The following is a 17,254-nucleotide window of genomic DNA, read 5'->3' on the forward strand; positions in this document are numbered from 1 at the left end:
GTATTTCTTGTATAAATTAACAATATTTCTTGTGTAAATTAACATTATTTCTTGTATAAATTAACAATATTTCTTGTATAAATTAACAATATTTCTTGTATAAATTAACAATATTTCTTGTATAAATTAACAATATATCCTGTATAAATTAACAGTATTTCTTGTATAAATTAACAGTATTTCTTGTATAAATTAACAATATTTCTTGTATAAATTAACAATATTTCTTGTATAAATTAACAATATTTCTTGTATAAATTAACAGTATTTCTTGTATAAATTAACAGTATTTCCTGTATAAGCTATCAGACACAGCAGTGAATATGCATAAATTTTGACACAAAATGAATAAACAAAACAAAATCAATTTTTGTGTTTTCAAATATTTCTCCATCCACAATTGTTAATGTAAAGTACTGAATACTTCGTAAACAGATGTGCAAAATAAAAAGATTAAAAAAAAAAATTTCACTGTTTTTATGACATAAATGATGCCAGATGAATAGGAAATAAACTGTACTCAATCATTGGCAACTTTGTGTCAGCATCTTCAGGAAGATTATGTAATCTGCTGGAAAATGCCAAAGCGATTATCCAATCAACTGTCAGAACATGATAAATTTCAATGAAAACATAAAATTCATTAACTCAAGAAAGATTTTTAACAACCAAAAATGATTTCCAACACACTAGGTTAATGTGGAATCCCCTCCCTTTTCCCTCAGTTCAATGATGGCGTAAAAATAGAAAACCATTCTTAATTTGGGAAAGAGGAACAATGCCAGATTTTGAATTAATTTTGTGGTTGTTTATGTAACCTACCAGAAGATGTTGATGCAAAGTGGTCAAAGATTGAATCATAAACTGGAGAAGTACCATAAATGGCACCAATATCTTGTCTCAGAAATATTATCTTTATTAATGTTTTTTTTTAATTTCAGAAATGAACAGCGACGGCAAGATGATGTATTGAAATACAAGATTTTTGTGAAAATTCTTTTTAATAATAAAGAAGTTCTGAGAACAAACAGCAAGTTAGTATAATTTTATTATAATTCATGCGTTATTGTTTTTTTTTTTATTGAAATGCTTGCCTACTAGTTATTAGCACAGTTTATGGGATATCATCATCGTATTTGGTTTACTGTCTGTTTTACATGCTGTAATTGTATTGAACAGTTTTTATAAATTGAAGTGCTTATATAGTATGGGGCAAAGGTGAAAATCACAGTTCCAAATAAATTAACAAGAAAACTTTAATATATTTACGTATCAGGCAAAAACAGGCATCTACACCAAAAATTAGGAAGAATTATTGAGTACAATTAAAAGCATAAAAATCAGTGGTACTTCTTCGTTATTGTATCGAAAGCTGAAAAATGGAGTTTTCATTAAAAAAACAATGATAACTACTTACTGTTTTTTGTCAATTTCGGCACTAATCAATGTTATCTATTTAATTATCAGATCACAATTAGGTAAATATTTCTGGAATATTACATAAAACATGTACTTCTATTATTCAAAGAAAAAAATGATTTCAGCCATGTTTGTTTTGTTACATGTGACATATGGAGTAAACACAAGGGAAATAACTCATAAAAAAGGATTTATTAAACTCAAAACAACCCTTATCCCCGAGTGGCTCCTGGGCCTTGATAAGTGGTGACACACATGTAAAAAAAACAAAAAAAACAAAGGTAACAAATAACAAAAATGAATATAACATATAACTCATAGTTATTGTTTTTTTTTTCTTTGGAATTTTTAGCTGAAAAAAAAAGTATTCTGCGGATTCAGTGTATGCAAGCCCATTTCAAAAACTTCGAAATTAGCCTAAGCTTTTGATAGTTTTAAAAAATTAATTACCTCCCCTGCTAATATAAGCGCTCTTTAGTTATTTACTAGGCTAGATGCCCGGCGTTGCCCAACTGTTTGGAGGTGTGTGTTGAGCAAAAAAAAAAAAAAAATGGTAGTAGGCATGATCTCGTGAAAATCTGTTGCCTCTGTCGAAAGTTTTAGGCAGACATATATAAATACATTTTAACAGACAGGTGAGATTTATATAATAGACTAGTGGTAGTGGGGGTACTCGGCATTGTCTAGGTGTTGAGAGTTGTGTACCTAGAGAGGGGGGCGGGTAAAATAACAGGAAGTCTGGGTAGAGAGAAGTGTTAAAAAAAGTGGTAGTAGTAGAGGGGAGAGGGATCAAAACAACAGTAGGCTGATTGGGTGGGGAGGGAGGGGTATAAAAAAAATCTGGTAGTATGGGGGGGGGGGTGATCGGCGTTGTCCGAGCGTGTGTATATGGTGTAGTAAGGAACTCCGGTTGTGGGGAATCAAAATAACAGTTGGTAGAGAGAGATGTTAAAAAAAACCGGGTAGTAGCGTGGAGAGGGAATCAAAACAATGGTAGGCAGCCAGGGTGAAGAGAGGTGTTAAAAAAAAAGAGTTGTAGTAGGCAGGCTCGAACTCGTTATGCAAAGACGGAAAAGAAACTGAAAGAAAATCTGATGTCTTACCAATGCTCCATGACACGGCTGGAAGTTCGGAACGTTAAAATTAGGCAAAGTAAATTCAACTGATACAATGACTTGCAAAAATGTCTCGCAAAAAATCAACCTCTCCTTGTACAAAACTGAACAGTTTCAAGTGAAGGAATTAATGTTTTTGGCCAATTTTTTGACATTTGTCATCAGAGAGTCCAGCTTCAAAATGATACTGATCTTGTCAGGATCTGTGGCCTCAGTTGAAAGATTTTATGAGATATACAAACATACATACATACATTTAAACAGACAAGTGAGATTTATTTATAGACTAGCCTAGGTGCCTGGCATAGCCCGGGTGTTAGGCGGTGTGTGTTGAGCAAAAAAAAAAAAGAAAGTGGTAGTAGGCAGGCAGGCTCGAACCCGTACCACGAAAGAAGAAAAGAATGTGAAAAAAAAAGGCAAAAAAAAATATCTGTAAAAAAAGTGACCCCTCCTTCTAGAAAAGTGTCCAGTTGAGGGTGAAGGAGTTAATGTTTTTAGCCAATTTTTTGATATTTGTCGTCCAAAGGGTCAAGCTTCAAAACGATACCCATCTCGTGAAAATTTGTTGCCTCTGTCGAAAGTTTTTGCAAGACATACAAACATACATACAGACATACATTTAAACAGACAGGTGTGATTTATATTATAGACTAGTCTGGGTGCCCGACGTTGCCTGGGTGTTTGTAGGTGTGTGTTGAGCAAAAAAGTTGTAGTAGGCAGGCTTGAACCCGTGACGCGAGCACAAAAAAAAAAAAAATAAAAGTAGTGAGCAGGCTCAAACCCATATCACGAAGGAGAAAAAGAACATGAAAAAAGAAAAATGATATCGTTGCTGTCACATCCATCGCCAAACCGGAAGTGATGTAGGTTTAAATTAAGGCTAGACAACAGAAAAGAGACAATGACTTTCGAAAATATCGTTGAAAAAGCGATCCCTTCCTGTAGAAAAGTGCCCAGTTGAGGGTGAAGGAATTAATGTTTTTAGCCAATTTTTCGATATTTGTTGTCCGAAGGTCCAGTTTTAAAGCAATACCAATTTTGTGAAAATCCGTCGCCTCTGTTGAAAGTTTTAGGCAGACATACATACATACCTACATTTAAACAAACAGGTGAGATTTATATAATAGACTAGCAGGGGTACCCGGCGTTGCCTGGGTGTGGAGAGGTGTGTGTGTAGGGGGGGGGGTTTAAAATAACAGTCAGAAGTCCGGGTGGAGAGAGGTGTTAAAAAAAAGTTGTAGTAGGGGACTGGGGGTACTCGGCATTGCCCAAGTGTGTATGTGGTGTAGTGAGGAACCCCGGGTGTAAGGAATCAACACAGCAGTTGGCAGCTCGTGTGGACAGAGGTGTTAAAAAAAAAATGATAGTAGTGATTAGTGTCGGGAGGGAATCAAAGCAACAGTAGGCAGCCAGGGTGAAGAGAGGTGTTTTAAAAAAAAAAAAAGTGGTTGTAGGCAGGCAGGCTTGAACCCGTGACGCGAAGATGGAAAAGAAAGTGAAAGAAAATCTTATGTCTTACCAATGCTCCATGACATGACTAGAAGTTCAGAACATTAAAATTAGGCAAAGTCAATCCAACTGATACGATAACTTTTTTTTTTTTTTTTTTTTTTTTTTTTTACATAGGCATCACCACATTATCAAGGCCCAGAGGCCACTCAAGGATAAGGGTTAAAGAGTGTACAGTAGAAATTGGTCAATATAGTAATCATTAGTAATGAAAATTTGGTAAATTTAATAACTTATATGGAACGGCTCATCAAGAACTTATTTACTTTAGACTTGAACACAACCATATTGTAGTCAGCCGGAAAGCAGGAAAACGGAAGACAATTCCACAGGCGTGCAGTTCTAAGAAAGAAGCTTTGTTCATGGAATCTACGTTTAGGTTTAGGCACAGATAAAGAGTGGGGGAAATTATTGATACTGTTTACAGCTAGACGAGTGTTTCTTGTGAAAGTTTGGCGAGGGGGGACCATAGATTGAAGCTCAGTTGAACACTTTCCATGAAAATAACGATACATCAGAGACAAACTCGCAACATCTCTTCTGTGAGATAGAGGTTGCAAGGAGGAGAAAAGGACATCTCCTACGAGGCTACGAAGTCTATTTTGAACTCTATCAAGGCAGGACAAGTCCTTTCTAGCAGCTCCTGCCCAGATGTGGCAACAGTATTCCATCCTTGGACGTACCTGGCTCTTATATAGGTAGAGAATAGCATCAGCAGTGAGATATCTACTGGATCGATAGAAAGATCCCACCATTTTTCCAGCGGCCTTGGCAACAGATTTGATATACGTGTTCCATTTAAGATCAGGAGTAATGGTCAAGCCCAGAAGCTTGTCAAAACTTGAGGCCTCCTGAAGACGAGAGCCATTCATTTTAATTGATGACAAATGTGGATTAGAATGTTGATGATGTAAAGAGAGAAGCTTGGTTTTAGATGCATTAAAAGTAACCAGCCACTTCTTTCCCCATTGTACTACGTGCTCAAGATCAGAGGAGAGAGAATTGGAGAGAACTTGGTCGTTTACTGTCTTAGATGTGCTACCATAAATGGTAGTGTCGTCAGCATAAATGTCTACAAATGATGTAAGGATATGATTTGGAAGATCATTAATGTAGATCAGGAAAAGAGTTGGGCCCAGGATGGATCCCTGAGGGACACCGGCATTAATACTGTGAGCTTCTGATTTTTGCCCCTCAACTACTACTCTTATGAACCTATCAGAAAGAAATGATTTAATAATTGAGAAGACTTTTCCAGCTATACCATAGCTAGCGATCTTATGAAGTAAACCTTTATGCCATACCCTATCAAAGGCTTTAGATATGTCAAGAGCAATTGCCCTAGAAAGATTGCCACCGTCGAGAGATTTGCTAATCCTATGCGATATAACTGTAAGGACATCTGCTGTAGATCTAGCAGAACGGAAACCATATTGAGTGTCACTAAGAAGGTTATTTTTGTTGAATTTTTTGTTTTTGTCTTGCAAAAGTGGCTCGCAAAAAATCGACCCCTCCTTGTACAAAACTGGCTAGTTTAGGATGAAGGAATTAATGTTTTTGACCAATTTTTCGATATTTGTTGTCCAAGACGTCCAGCTTCAATATGATACTGATCTTGTCAGGATTCGTCCCCTCTGTTAAAAGTTTTTGCAAGATATACATTCATACATTTAAACAGACAGGTGAGATTTATATTATAGGTGTAAGTTTTCTTTAATAATTAATTTTCCATCTTATATTCATATCAGATTTATCAAACTTCTCTCAAGCTTCACTTCACATCAGCTATATTACATTTTTTAGGGTTATTTTTGTTTATATAAGCATAATGAATACCCTATTTGAAGCTTATATTGTTTGAATGTAATCCATTCTTTATTTTCTAAAGGCCTTTGACACAAGATTTCAAGGTAACTTTTGGACAAATCTACAATCTGAAAATTGTTCAGTGGCCAGAAAGTGTCACACTCCAGGTAAGTAAAAGAAAAAAAAGGTAGAAAGATTATATGTTCCGGAGTTTTTTTTAGATACAGATTGATTATTATGATTACTTTTTTATAGAAATAACTTGAGACAAGGCGTGAAGCTATTTGACATACGGACTTTAAAAAATAAAAATAATGCTACTTCAAGGTCAAAGTTTAACCAACAATTAGTATTATATGGATAAATTCCAACCTAAAAAAAAGCAGCAATTCTTCCCTTTTGTTTGAAACTTTCCTCATGGAACGTAAGGACTAAAGGACAAAATAAAAGAAACTGAATTATTCAGTTCTTATCTTACAACGTTTCAGCCGATGTAACTTCCCATCATCTTCACATGCATCTTTTTGAACTCTGGAATTTTTATATTTAATCCTGGAATGCATACACAATTTCAAATTGAACCCTTTATTTGAATTTATCTTGTTCTATCAGCCATTCATTCTAGTGAGTAGAATTTTGAAGTAAGTAAATTTCATTTTATTCTTAATTAATATTGCTGGTAGTAAGAATTGAACCTTCTACCTATCAAAAACTCTCACTCACAAGTTATTGTGCTGAACACCTTTATCCAATGCACCATGAGAACAATATAGAAAATATATCGAAACAATTTCTTCATTTTTGTGGGAGGTGGTGCTAGTGAAGTGGATCTCAGCATTGAAGTAATAATTCAGGATGCCATATTTGAGTTCTGTTGGATTGATAGCTTTTAATTTTTCTATGGATGTTAGCAACCTTCATGTGTCTCTCCTGTGAGTACCTGATTCTGAAATGAATTCAGAAACTGAGTACAGACAATAGAATAGAGCGCATAAAAATATTTTAAGTTGCGGATTCATACAAATTATGTATTTTTATTTTCTAACCATTGTGTAAAAATATTTTTTTATAAATGATTTTCCAACTCATATTCTGAGATCATTTGTTGAGATTTGTGCAGATGACACAGCTGTCTGTGGCAGCACTTTGAAGAGCATCGATGAGCAAGATCTTGCTAATTCTCTCTCCTTTGATCTTGAGTATGTGGTGCAATAGGAGGGATGAAAGTGTGTGTGTTTTGTTTTTGTTGCTTTTAATATCTTTAAATCAAGCTTCACTCCTTTCACTGCCAATGCTCAGGCCTTTGTTATACCCTTTTTCAAATGAATAGATCTCTCCTTGAGGACGATCTTTATTTTCATAAACTCCAACTTACTTTCACTCCAGATCTCAATGATCCTGTATGCAATCTGTTGCCAAGGTTGTTAGAGAAATAATTGCACACTTTTCACCACTCAAAAAAAAAAAAAAATCGTAAATAATATTGAATATTAAAATACGCCGATAATAATAGTAAAAAATATAAAAGAAAAAATATGAAAACGCCTAATGATCCTAAGAGAACTGCAGAACAAAAAGTAAATAAAATCATCGAATAAAGACTAATTAATAATACAAAGTAATTAAGGTTAAATATTAATATTAAAAAAAAAAAAAAAAAAAACTGTTAGTAATATCGGTAACAACACATGTTCGATATTAATAAATTATGCATCTGAAACATAAATTATTTTCCAATTTTTGCGAACCTTCTCCATTTACAATAAAATCCAGCATGCACATTTGAAAGTTGAACACACGCTTGACAAAGGGAAGACATTCCGAAATATAACATCACCGACATGCCACTTGACCACCTGATACAAGTAAGAACATCTTGCATATAAAATAATGCATAAAAAAACAAAAAAAACATGTGTATATGTATGGTTATACATATACACATGAATTGGATCAATAAAAGTGAAACTGCATAGCAGGTTCCACCATTATATCTTAAGTTGTGTCAGTTTGAACCTATCTGTCATATCTTTGCATTGTTCAGCCTTAACTTAAATTTTTTCTTATATGCACATTAAAGAATGCTTCAAGCAAACTACTTTAACCTGTTACTCCAAAAAATATCTCACTTCTAATGCAGTCTTCTAGTTATATAAGGGTCAGATACATCTTAAAATGGAGTACTGCTGTCACATCTAGGGAGGTGCCACTTAGGGCATTCTTTCTTACTTCAACAGAATACAAAATTCACTTAACAATTCGATCTCTCCTGCTTTCTATGACCTCTTTATCACATATGTTGCTAATCTTGTTCTAATCTATCATTATTTCTGTGGAAGGTACTCGACTGAGCCCCAATCTTCCATTCCACTTTGTAAGACACTCAAAGCAAGTACTCGTCTTGTTACCACAACTGAAAGCAATTTTATTTTCTTTCTTCTTAATTGCAGTTCCTTGGTCTCTTAATTGTAAAACTGTCTGCCCATGGAACATTGTTCTGCTGGCCTGCTTCCTGGCTGACTACAATATCTCGTAGCCTTTAAGACCAGTGTAAACAAGTTCTTGTTGAACCGTCCCCTTAAATAATCAAATTTTACCCAACTTACACCATCACCTTATATTTATTAACCCTTATCCTCGAGTGGCCTTTGAGTCTTGATAAGTGGTGACTCCCGTGAAAAACAATAAAAGAAATTGTATTTATATTTTTTGTGAATAAATAATTCAAAGTGTAGAATCTATTCTGATATTAATTATTAGTGTTTCTATGTTGACCTAATTAAAGTGCTATAATTTAATAAGCGCTATAATTTCCTTCAAAGTGTTTAAATAATTTAATAATTCAAAGTAAATAATTCAAAAAAATTCAAAGTGTTTAAATAATTAATATTTAAATAATTAATGTTTAAATATTAAAAAAAAAAAAAATGTTTGCTTGTTTTCCTAAAATTTTAAATCCATCCAGTGTGGCCGTAGCCGAGATTGAACTCACTGCACGAGTTTGTAGTGTAATTCAAATCTTGTCGGTAGCTGGATACTTAATACTTTGCCAGGGCTAGCAAGGGTATTTTTTATTGTGACGGCATCACTAGACAGAGTGCCTACCACGGCTTAAGAGAGTCTCATCTGTTGTATTATGTGGCCTGTATTAGTAAAGGGTTAGTGATAACATGGAGAGAAGAGAGAGACACATGTGTAAACGTAACAGAAGCTTTATTAACACTTAGGAGTATTAGTTTTTGCTACTATGATATACCACGTGATTGTGTGGTGGGAGGTTGCAGGCAATGGTGATAGTGGGAGTAATCCCAGTCAAGGGGAGATAACTCGTGTTATTTAATGTATATAATATTCTCGTTTTTTTACTAAAAATAAAGAAGTTTTTATTTTTATTTTATATGTATTTAATTAGTGTCTGCATTTACCTGGAAGCCTAATTGTTCTTCTTCTCGTTGTGAAGTTTGTTGTTGTTCTTTTCCGTGCCCATTTGTGGTACGGCTTGTCTTGGACTATTTTCTTGATTGAATATGTTTTCATAGTCGTGTGTAACTTTGCGTGTTGGATTTTCATTTGTTTTTAAGAGGTGACGCCTGTTACGTTTTAAATATTTTCCTTGTTCTGTTTTTGCTAAATACGAACGAGGCTCTTTTAGTCTTTTAACAATTTTACCTTTCAGGTTCCATTTTCCTTGGGAGCGAATACGAACACTGTCATCTTTGCTTAGTGGTGGTAGTTTTTTAGACTTTTTATCGACTTCATGCCTTTTCATTGCTTTATTATGCATGATGTTAGGAAGGTTTGTCCTAAGCGTTCTTTTCATTAGTTGTTGGGCTGGCGACGATGATTTATCTTTTAATGGAGATGTCCGTAGTGCTAACATTGCTAGATATGGGTCTTGGTTGCTTTCAAATGACTTTATTTATTATTGACCTTTTTATAGTTTGTATATTTCTTTCTACTAGTCCATTGGATTGTGAATAGTTCGGATTTGTCGTGACGTGTTTGAAATCCCAATCTTTAGCAAAAAATCGTCTAAATTCTGATGATGCGAACTCAGGTCCATTGTCGCTGATCACTATTTGTGGAAAACCAAATTTTGCGAAAGTGTTTTTTTTATTTTATTGATCACTGTGCGTGATTTACAGTAATCAAGTTTGCGGATATCAAAGTATCTCGTTGTGTATTCTATTATTACTACATATGCTTTATTGTATAAAATATATAAAATGTTTGTCACAACTTTCGTCCATGGTGTTACTGACATTTCATGGTGCATTAGAGGTTCTTCAGTGGGTTTTATTATTCCCATTTTTGTCATTTTCTCAAGTTCCTTTTTTAATTTTCATTTCATGTCAAATGGATATTTCTTGGGAGATTTATAACGGGTTTTATATCTGGGTTTATATTTATGTGGTGAGTGACCTATAATTTTTTTACTATTGTATGCAATTAGTGTTATCGTTGTTTTCATTAATTAAGGTTCAGGTTTTATTGTGTTGTAAATCTTTACTGGTATTACATTCACTTCAGCTCCTGTATCAATTTTAAAATTAATAAATGTTTCATTACCTTGTAGTTTTATTTTCCACTTGTCAGTTTGGAGCACATGTATATTTTTTTTCAATATGGCGTCCAGGTTAAACTGGTCTGACTCCACGTGGTCTGAGTGGTACGATTGTCCAACATTGTATAATTTTTTCTGTTTTGTTCAACATGTTCATGCATAATGCCCTTTTTTTCCACAGTTTGTACAGGTTTTGTTGTATGCGGGACAGTTATTTTTTTTGGTGCAAACCAGAGCAATAGGTACATTTTTTGATCCAGTACTGTGTTTTGGCAGGCTTTTTGTCTTCTTGTTTAAAGGTTGTATGGGCAGACATCTTGTTTTTTGTTATTCTGTTTTTCTTCATGTCCCGAATTAGCGATATATTTTCTGTGTTTGTTATTATGTTATTTTAGAGTGTTTCTTCGGCACTGAGCCCTGCTTGAATTGCTTTTTCTAAATCCAATGACTGGTATCTCAGCATTCTTTCTCAAATCATGTTATCGTTAATGTCAAAGATAAGACTATCTTTTATCACTCTCTTGGTAAGTTCTCCAAATTCGCATTTGCTTGCTTTTTGTCATAGTTCGGTGACATATTCATCGAATCTCTGCGTTTCTTTTTGTTTGCAAGTCAAGAATTGGTATGTTAGAAAGTTAGGGTTTTTTTTTCTTGGTTGGCAGTGCAAGTCGAATTTTTCTATCACATTTTCCAAGTTGTATTTTTGTTCTTCATTCTCAAAATTGAAGGTGTAGTAAATTTTTCTTCATTTCCTATACAGGTCAATATGATCGATGTTTTAACCTTCTCCGGCTTTTTATCTTACTATGTTGTTTCCCATTCTTGTTTGAGATTGTCTGATGAAAAGTTGAGTTCTTTGGGGTGCGGCAGAAATTCCATAGTTTTTTGTTTTTATATACATATATATATATATATATATATATATATATATATATATATTTTTTTTTTTTTTTTTTGACGTTTGTGAGTGTTAAGGTTCGTAATTATTTTCTGACACGATGTTGTATTATGTGGACTGTTTTAGTAAAGGGTTAGTGAGAACATCGAGAGAAGAGAGACACATGTGTGAACAGGACAAAAGCTTTATTAACACTAAAAAGAAGTAGTAGTTTTTGCTACTATGATATACCACATGATTGTGTGGTGGGAGGTTGCAGACAATGGTGATGGTGGGAGTAATCCCAGTCAAGGGGAGATAACTCGTGTTACTTGATGTATATAACACCATCTACCCTCAAGAGAAGGATAGACAGTGCCAGTTTCTCAACCTAGTATTTTACCTTCTGGTACATAGTGCCTCACTTTTTAAATGGTCACCCATCTGGTACTGGCCAGGCTCAACATTGCTTAACTTCGATAATCTGGCAAGAACTGGTGTGGCAACATGATTGTGCTGTATATAAATTTTAAATACTTGCACAATAATGAGTTTGCATCATATAAAACGTTTTGTTTGTGCTAATATATGATTCTAAATTTTTTTTGGAAATGTAGATAAAATTTAACTTTTATTGTTACATAGCGAGACTATATATAAACATCTATATAAAACGTGTATGTTACATCGCAGGTATATATACGACAATATAGTATCTCTTTAAATGTATGTCCAGTCTTTTACTATGTATGTATAACATCATATGCGCTGTGTATAATCTTATATGCAGTGTATCATCTTCTGTAGGCATGTATGTGCAGGTGTTTACACATATTCAAATGGACAATTTATGTAAATGATACAAATAAACATACAAGAAACAGTTCTTTAACGGACTACTAACCCCAATTCACATACCTCTTCCTCTGGGGCAGCTTCTTGTTGTAATTTCTTCCTGCTGGAAACAAAGGACCTTTCGCTTAATCGAGTAGCATCATGCAGTTAACACAGAACTCTTTGTTAAGCTTTAATATATATATAGTTTTTGTTTCCATACTCATCCTCAGTTCTGTGGCTTTCCTGGAGATTATAACCTCTTTGCTAGATTTGTTAGATTTTTGCTATATGCATCCTTTAAGCTTCCGAGATGCTAGAGACGACCTCTCTCAAGCTAATCTCTCTGGTAATTGGAAACTCAACCGCTGATCTAGAAACTCTCTCTCACATATAACATTATGTTACATGGGAGAGAGAGTAAAAAGATCAATCCTTTGTTATTGTTTTATATTAAGCCTTGTTTTATTGTGAATATCCTAAATTGGGTTTAATACTATTTGTTTTGTAAACATGTTCCGTTATTTAATTTTTGTCTTACTATTTATTACCAGATACGTTTGATCAACTAAATTCCATTGTTTATTTTCCATTATGTTTCAAATATTTTACTTTTAACCTTTTCATTATTTTCATAACTTGATTTCTAACATTCTTTCTGACTACTTATGCAAATTAGATAGTGTAGCTGAGTCTTTTCATTCTTAGGAACCTAATTTGCAACACTATGTCTTTTATGTCTGCCTGTCGATACCATCTCTTTTTATGGTTTCTTTGACATAAAATAATAATGACTAGAAATTTTGTAAAAACTTATTTCTTGTATAGAATAATGTTCAGATATTATTTTCCTTTTTAGTCAGGAAGTTCTAAATTGTATTTATATTTTTTGCAAATAAATAATTCAAAGTGTAAAATCTATTCTGATACTAAATGATTATTAATGTCTATATGTTCATCTGATTAAAGTCCTATAAATTAAGTTTAAATTTTCCTCTGATTTAAATTTCAGAGAAATATATGGATTTGATTTGATTTGTTTTTATTATCTTTAGATTTATGAGCACACTGGTTTTACAAGTCATCAACTGACAGAAATATATCTTAACATACCGGAATCAACTGTGACTTGCAATAATGTTGACATGGAAGATCATGAGTTCAGCTGTGATTTGAAAATTCAATTTAACCACGAAGGTGTCGGCAGTGGTAAGTTTAATATCATTTTTATGCTAGCTATCCCTACCTGGCGCTGCCCCGAATTTAACTAAATGTTGTTATAATAATACACAGTGAACAGTAAAGAAATCTGAAAATAGAAAAATATAATTTCACAAATGAATTCATTAAAATGGCTGATTTTCATTTTGTAAAAAACTGCAATGTGTCTTATTTGGTAAAATCTAATAAGTAAATATTTCGTAAAGAAAAAAAAAATCACAGCATCTTCACGTTCAACCCCTCTGTACATTCATACAACACGAGACAATAATGAACACAGAAGCAGCAACCCTGCCATCTCTCTCTAGTAAGTGTTAAATGCTGTATTATATAGACACTACTCTACAAAGAAATGTACACCTCCACAACAGGACACTTGGGACCAAATGTCACTTATATTTTAATCATTTTAATAAATTACTTGGTGAAATTAAAATTTTATTTCAACAAAAAAAATTTCCTTACGAAATATTATGAGTTTGATATGTCACTGGTAACCCTTTGACAAACCCCAAACAAAGCACAGTGCCACTTTGAAGTAGGGGGCTACTATCGGGGACATAAGTTGCAGGGGTATTATGAAGGGAGATGAGTTGCAAGATGTCTGTTCACATTACACTTGAACTTCTGCATGTCAGTACAGTTGCGAAAGCAGAATCCCAGAAGGGAGTTCCAAAGTTTAGAAGTTCTGGAGAAGAAACTATTGAAGTAGAAGGTTTTCTTACACCTAGGGATCTCTACTGTGAAAGGGTGGAATTTAGCTGCTCGTCGTTCACGTTGAGGGGGTACAAGTACTTATCTTGAACAAGCAAGCTGGGTTCAACTTGTATTCAACTGTGCTATTGACACGCATCACAAGGATGCAGAGTTGGAGCAGAGCAAATTTGTTGCATTTGACAAAAAAAAAAAAAATGATGCATTATCAAATGTTAAAATCTTGATGTCATTAAGTGATGCTTGTTTTGTTTTTAAAACAAGACCACCTCTTGATAATAGTGTGTTGATAAAGCAGTATGGATAGAGGATGTGAAAAACATTTCCGTTCAGTTTCAAAAAACAATGGATACCCCCTGTAAGTGTGGTTGAGCATGTAATTATGAGGTAAGGGTTGCATAATCTCCAACCACACCTCTCCTTGATTCCAGTGGCAAGGAGAAGTCCAGGATGACTGGAAACGATGCTGTGATAAGCAGAGAGCACATACAGCACCTGGTAGTCCCAAATGTCACCCAGACTCAGCATTGCTTTACTTCAGTGATCCAACGGGAACTGCTGCGTCAATGTGATAGAGCATGTGAAAGGGATATTAAACTGAATATGATAATATCTCATTTTTCTTTACGTATGTTCTATGAGGAGATGTGATGACAGTCAAGTGGTTGACATGGACTGATGACCCAGGTGTTTCAAATTAGAATCTAGTTTGTTCCATAACACTCATTTTCACTGAGGATGTTGGAAACCTTCACATGGTCCATCTCATAAATACCCAATGTCTTTCTAGAAAGAATTTTTGCTAGAAAAATATCAGGGAAACCAATGTCAGCAACAGAATCTTTGGATTCATACGATATGACCCACAACGAAAAGTGACCACCACCACCACCACCATCATCAGCAGCAGCAGTAGCATCATCATCATCATCATCATCAATTTTGTTGTCTTATTTTCCTTGGTCAGGTGTCAGTCATTTTCTGGCAATCTGTCTTCAGGCTTGATAGATTTGAGGATTAATTCCATTCTAATATCGAAAATTCTTATTAATGGTTTTTATCCAAGGTTTTGAGATCCAATTTTCCGCCTCAAAATGTCTGCATTTTTATTATCCAATAATCACTTCTCTAAACATGATCAAACCAACATAGCTGACTGATTGTCATCAAGCTTTGGTATATTCAATCTCGCCAATAGTGTATCAGAACTGATATGCCAGGTCTGAAAAGAAAAGAGTATTACTATTTTGGATGAATTCATAATGATTATGTTATATATTCTGATTTTCATATGTTGGACGTTTTGATGACTAAATGTTACCAATTTTTTTTTCTTCTTTTAAGGTGTAGCTGTTAATTTTGATTCCAATTCTGAAAATATTCTCTTCCTGAATACATCTGGAATACTCAGTTGCAGTTTGGCTTGGGCAGTTGATGAAAAAGGAGTTCCTCTTGTGCCGCCTATTGGAATGGACATGTTGAATAAGTTGTACAGGTACACAAAGACAATCTAAAGATTCCCTCTCCGTTTGGGTCCTGGATATGACCTTAAACTATATCCGATCATGAGGCCCCAGCTTGCAAACTTTGGGGAGTGTGGAGCTACCCTTTAATTGCCATTGCTCCCAGGTACACTCTGACCCGGAGTGGTAATACTTGTTAGGGTCCCAACTATGGGGTGAATAGAAACCGACTTGAAAAAAAACAAATGTATTCTATTAAAAAAAAAATTGTTCTTCAAAATCACTGGATTCGGCATTAAATAACCTGAAAAGGGTTAATATGCCATAAAACAAAAACAACCAACCAAACAACCCACTCTGTTTGAAATAAGGGTTACAAATAACTAAAGTGGTAAACCTGTTAACCGTTGGTAGGCGTCTGCTTAGGAGAAGTGGTTCTCAACAGGGGAGCCATGGGTAATTTTTTTTTGCTGTTCACAGAATGTTCCCTGTATTCTTATATATAATACTAGCAAGGCTACCCAGCGTTGCCCAGGATAGAATGTAGAACTATTGTTTCCCTCGAAGAGTTACTTAGTTTGTCGTGTGGACGTTTCTTGAAACTGTTGTTACATTCTGGAAATGGCAACCAGCTTCTCGGATGTTAGACATGATCAAACAATAGGCACATGGACGATATTAATATCAAAGAGAAACCACTAGGGTTGACTTGATGTTGGCTACATCTGCTTGCGGATCTCATCTCTTGTCTTTTTGGTTGGCGTCATAACAGGCAGAATGTTATCGTTGTTATGGCAGAACCACTTGCTGAAATTGAGCGCGTGTACAAAATGGCAAACAAAGACATTTTTTTTTTATAAAGATAAAATTATTTTATCATTAACTGTTAAGGAGCATTTTAACTTCAAAATTTATTCTCAACCACAGCTCAAACAGCTAAGAGCACCAAGGCATGCAACCCGACTTGTCCTCTATCCCAATTCAACTGTTTAAAACAATACAATTCTTTTCTCTCTTCAATAGAGAGAAAAAGAGTAATAGAAAGATAGAAAAGGAGAGAAAGAGGAAGATATATATATATATATATATCTAATGCACATGTCTTGTTTTCCATATTCACATGTAAGCATGCCAGGCTGACTTTTGGGCACTGTAGTCTTGGATGATTTTGACATAACCGAGTTTTGTAAACAACTGTCAGTCTTCCAGTTCCAACAGCATCAACCTTTAAAAATGTGCACTTACTGATATTTGTGTGTTTTGCATAAGGGCCCAAAATGTGGGGAGCTCAAGGCTCCCCTGAAAGGGTTTCTCACCGAATGTGTCACCAGAAGTGTCACATATTTCTATTAAAACTTCTATCGCTTTAACTTTGCCTTTCTTCCTCCTGTTTGTCCCTTCCTCTCCTTAACCTGCTCTTTCTCATCCACTCAGCCCTTTCCTCTCCTTTATATAATAGATTCCTTGTGGAATTAGTTAGCATTTTATTTCTAAATTAGAACATAAAACTAAAAAAGCCGCCCCTCCCCCTGCCGAAACCTAGCCCAGTTGACTTTAAGAGAACGAATACTTTTTTCTAAATTGTAGATATTATTCATCCAGGTTAATATTAATCAAGAATATATCAACTTTGTGGATCTTCATTTTGTACATTTTGAATTTTAGCTTAATATACCAATATACAGACAACTGCCCTATACATGATAGATAATAAAATATAAAATTATGTTCT

General features: G+C 34.4%; 1 protein-coding gene across 1 annotated transcript in view; it reads left to right on the top strand.

Annotated features, from left to right (window-relative positions):
* LOC145297853 (coiled-coil and C2 domain-containing protein 2A-like) overlaps positions 1-17,254 on the top strand; it is a 220,229-nt gene that overhangs the window by 120,239 nt on the left and 82,736 nt on the right. The window contains exons 21-24 of the mRNA XM_080144180.1: positions 942-1,034; positions 5,932-6,016; positions 13,180-13,333; positions 15,404-15,554. Of these exons, the coding sequence (XP_080000306.1) occupies positions 942-1,034; positions 5,932-6,016; positions 13,180-13,333; positions 15,404-15,554 (483 nt within the window). The remainder of the gene's footprint in view (positions 1-941; positions 1,035-5,931; positions 6,017-13,179; positions 13,334-15,403; positions 15,555-17,254) is intronic.

This window comes from Euprymna scolopes, chromosome 2 (genome assembly GCF_053919585.1).
Source record: "Euprymna scolopes isolate OS-2025 chromosome 2, ASM5391958v1, whole genome shotgun sequence".
NCBI lineage: Eukaryota > Metazoa > Mollusca > Cephalopoda > Sepiida > Sepiolidae > Euprymna > Euprymna scolopes.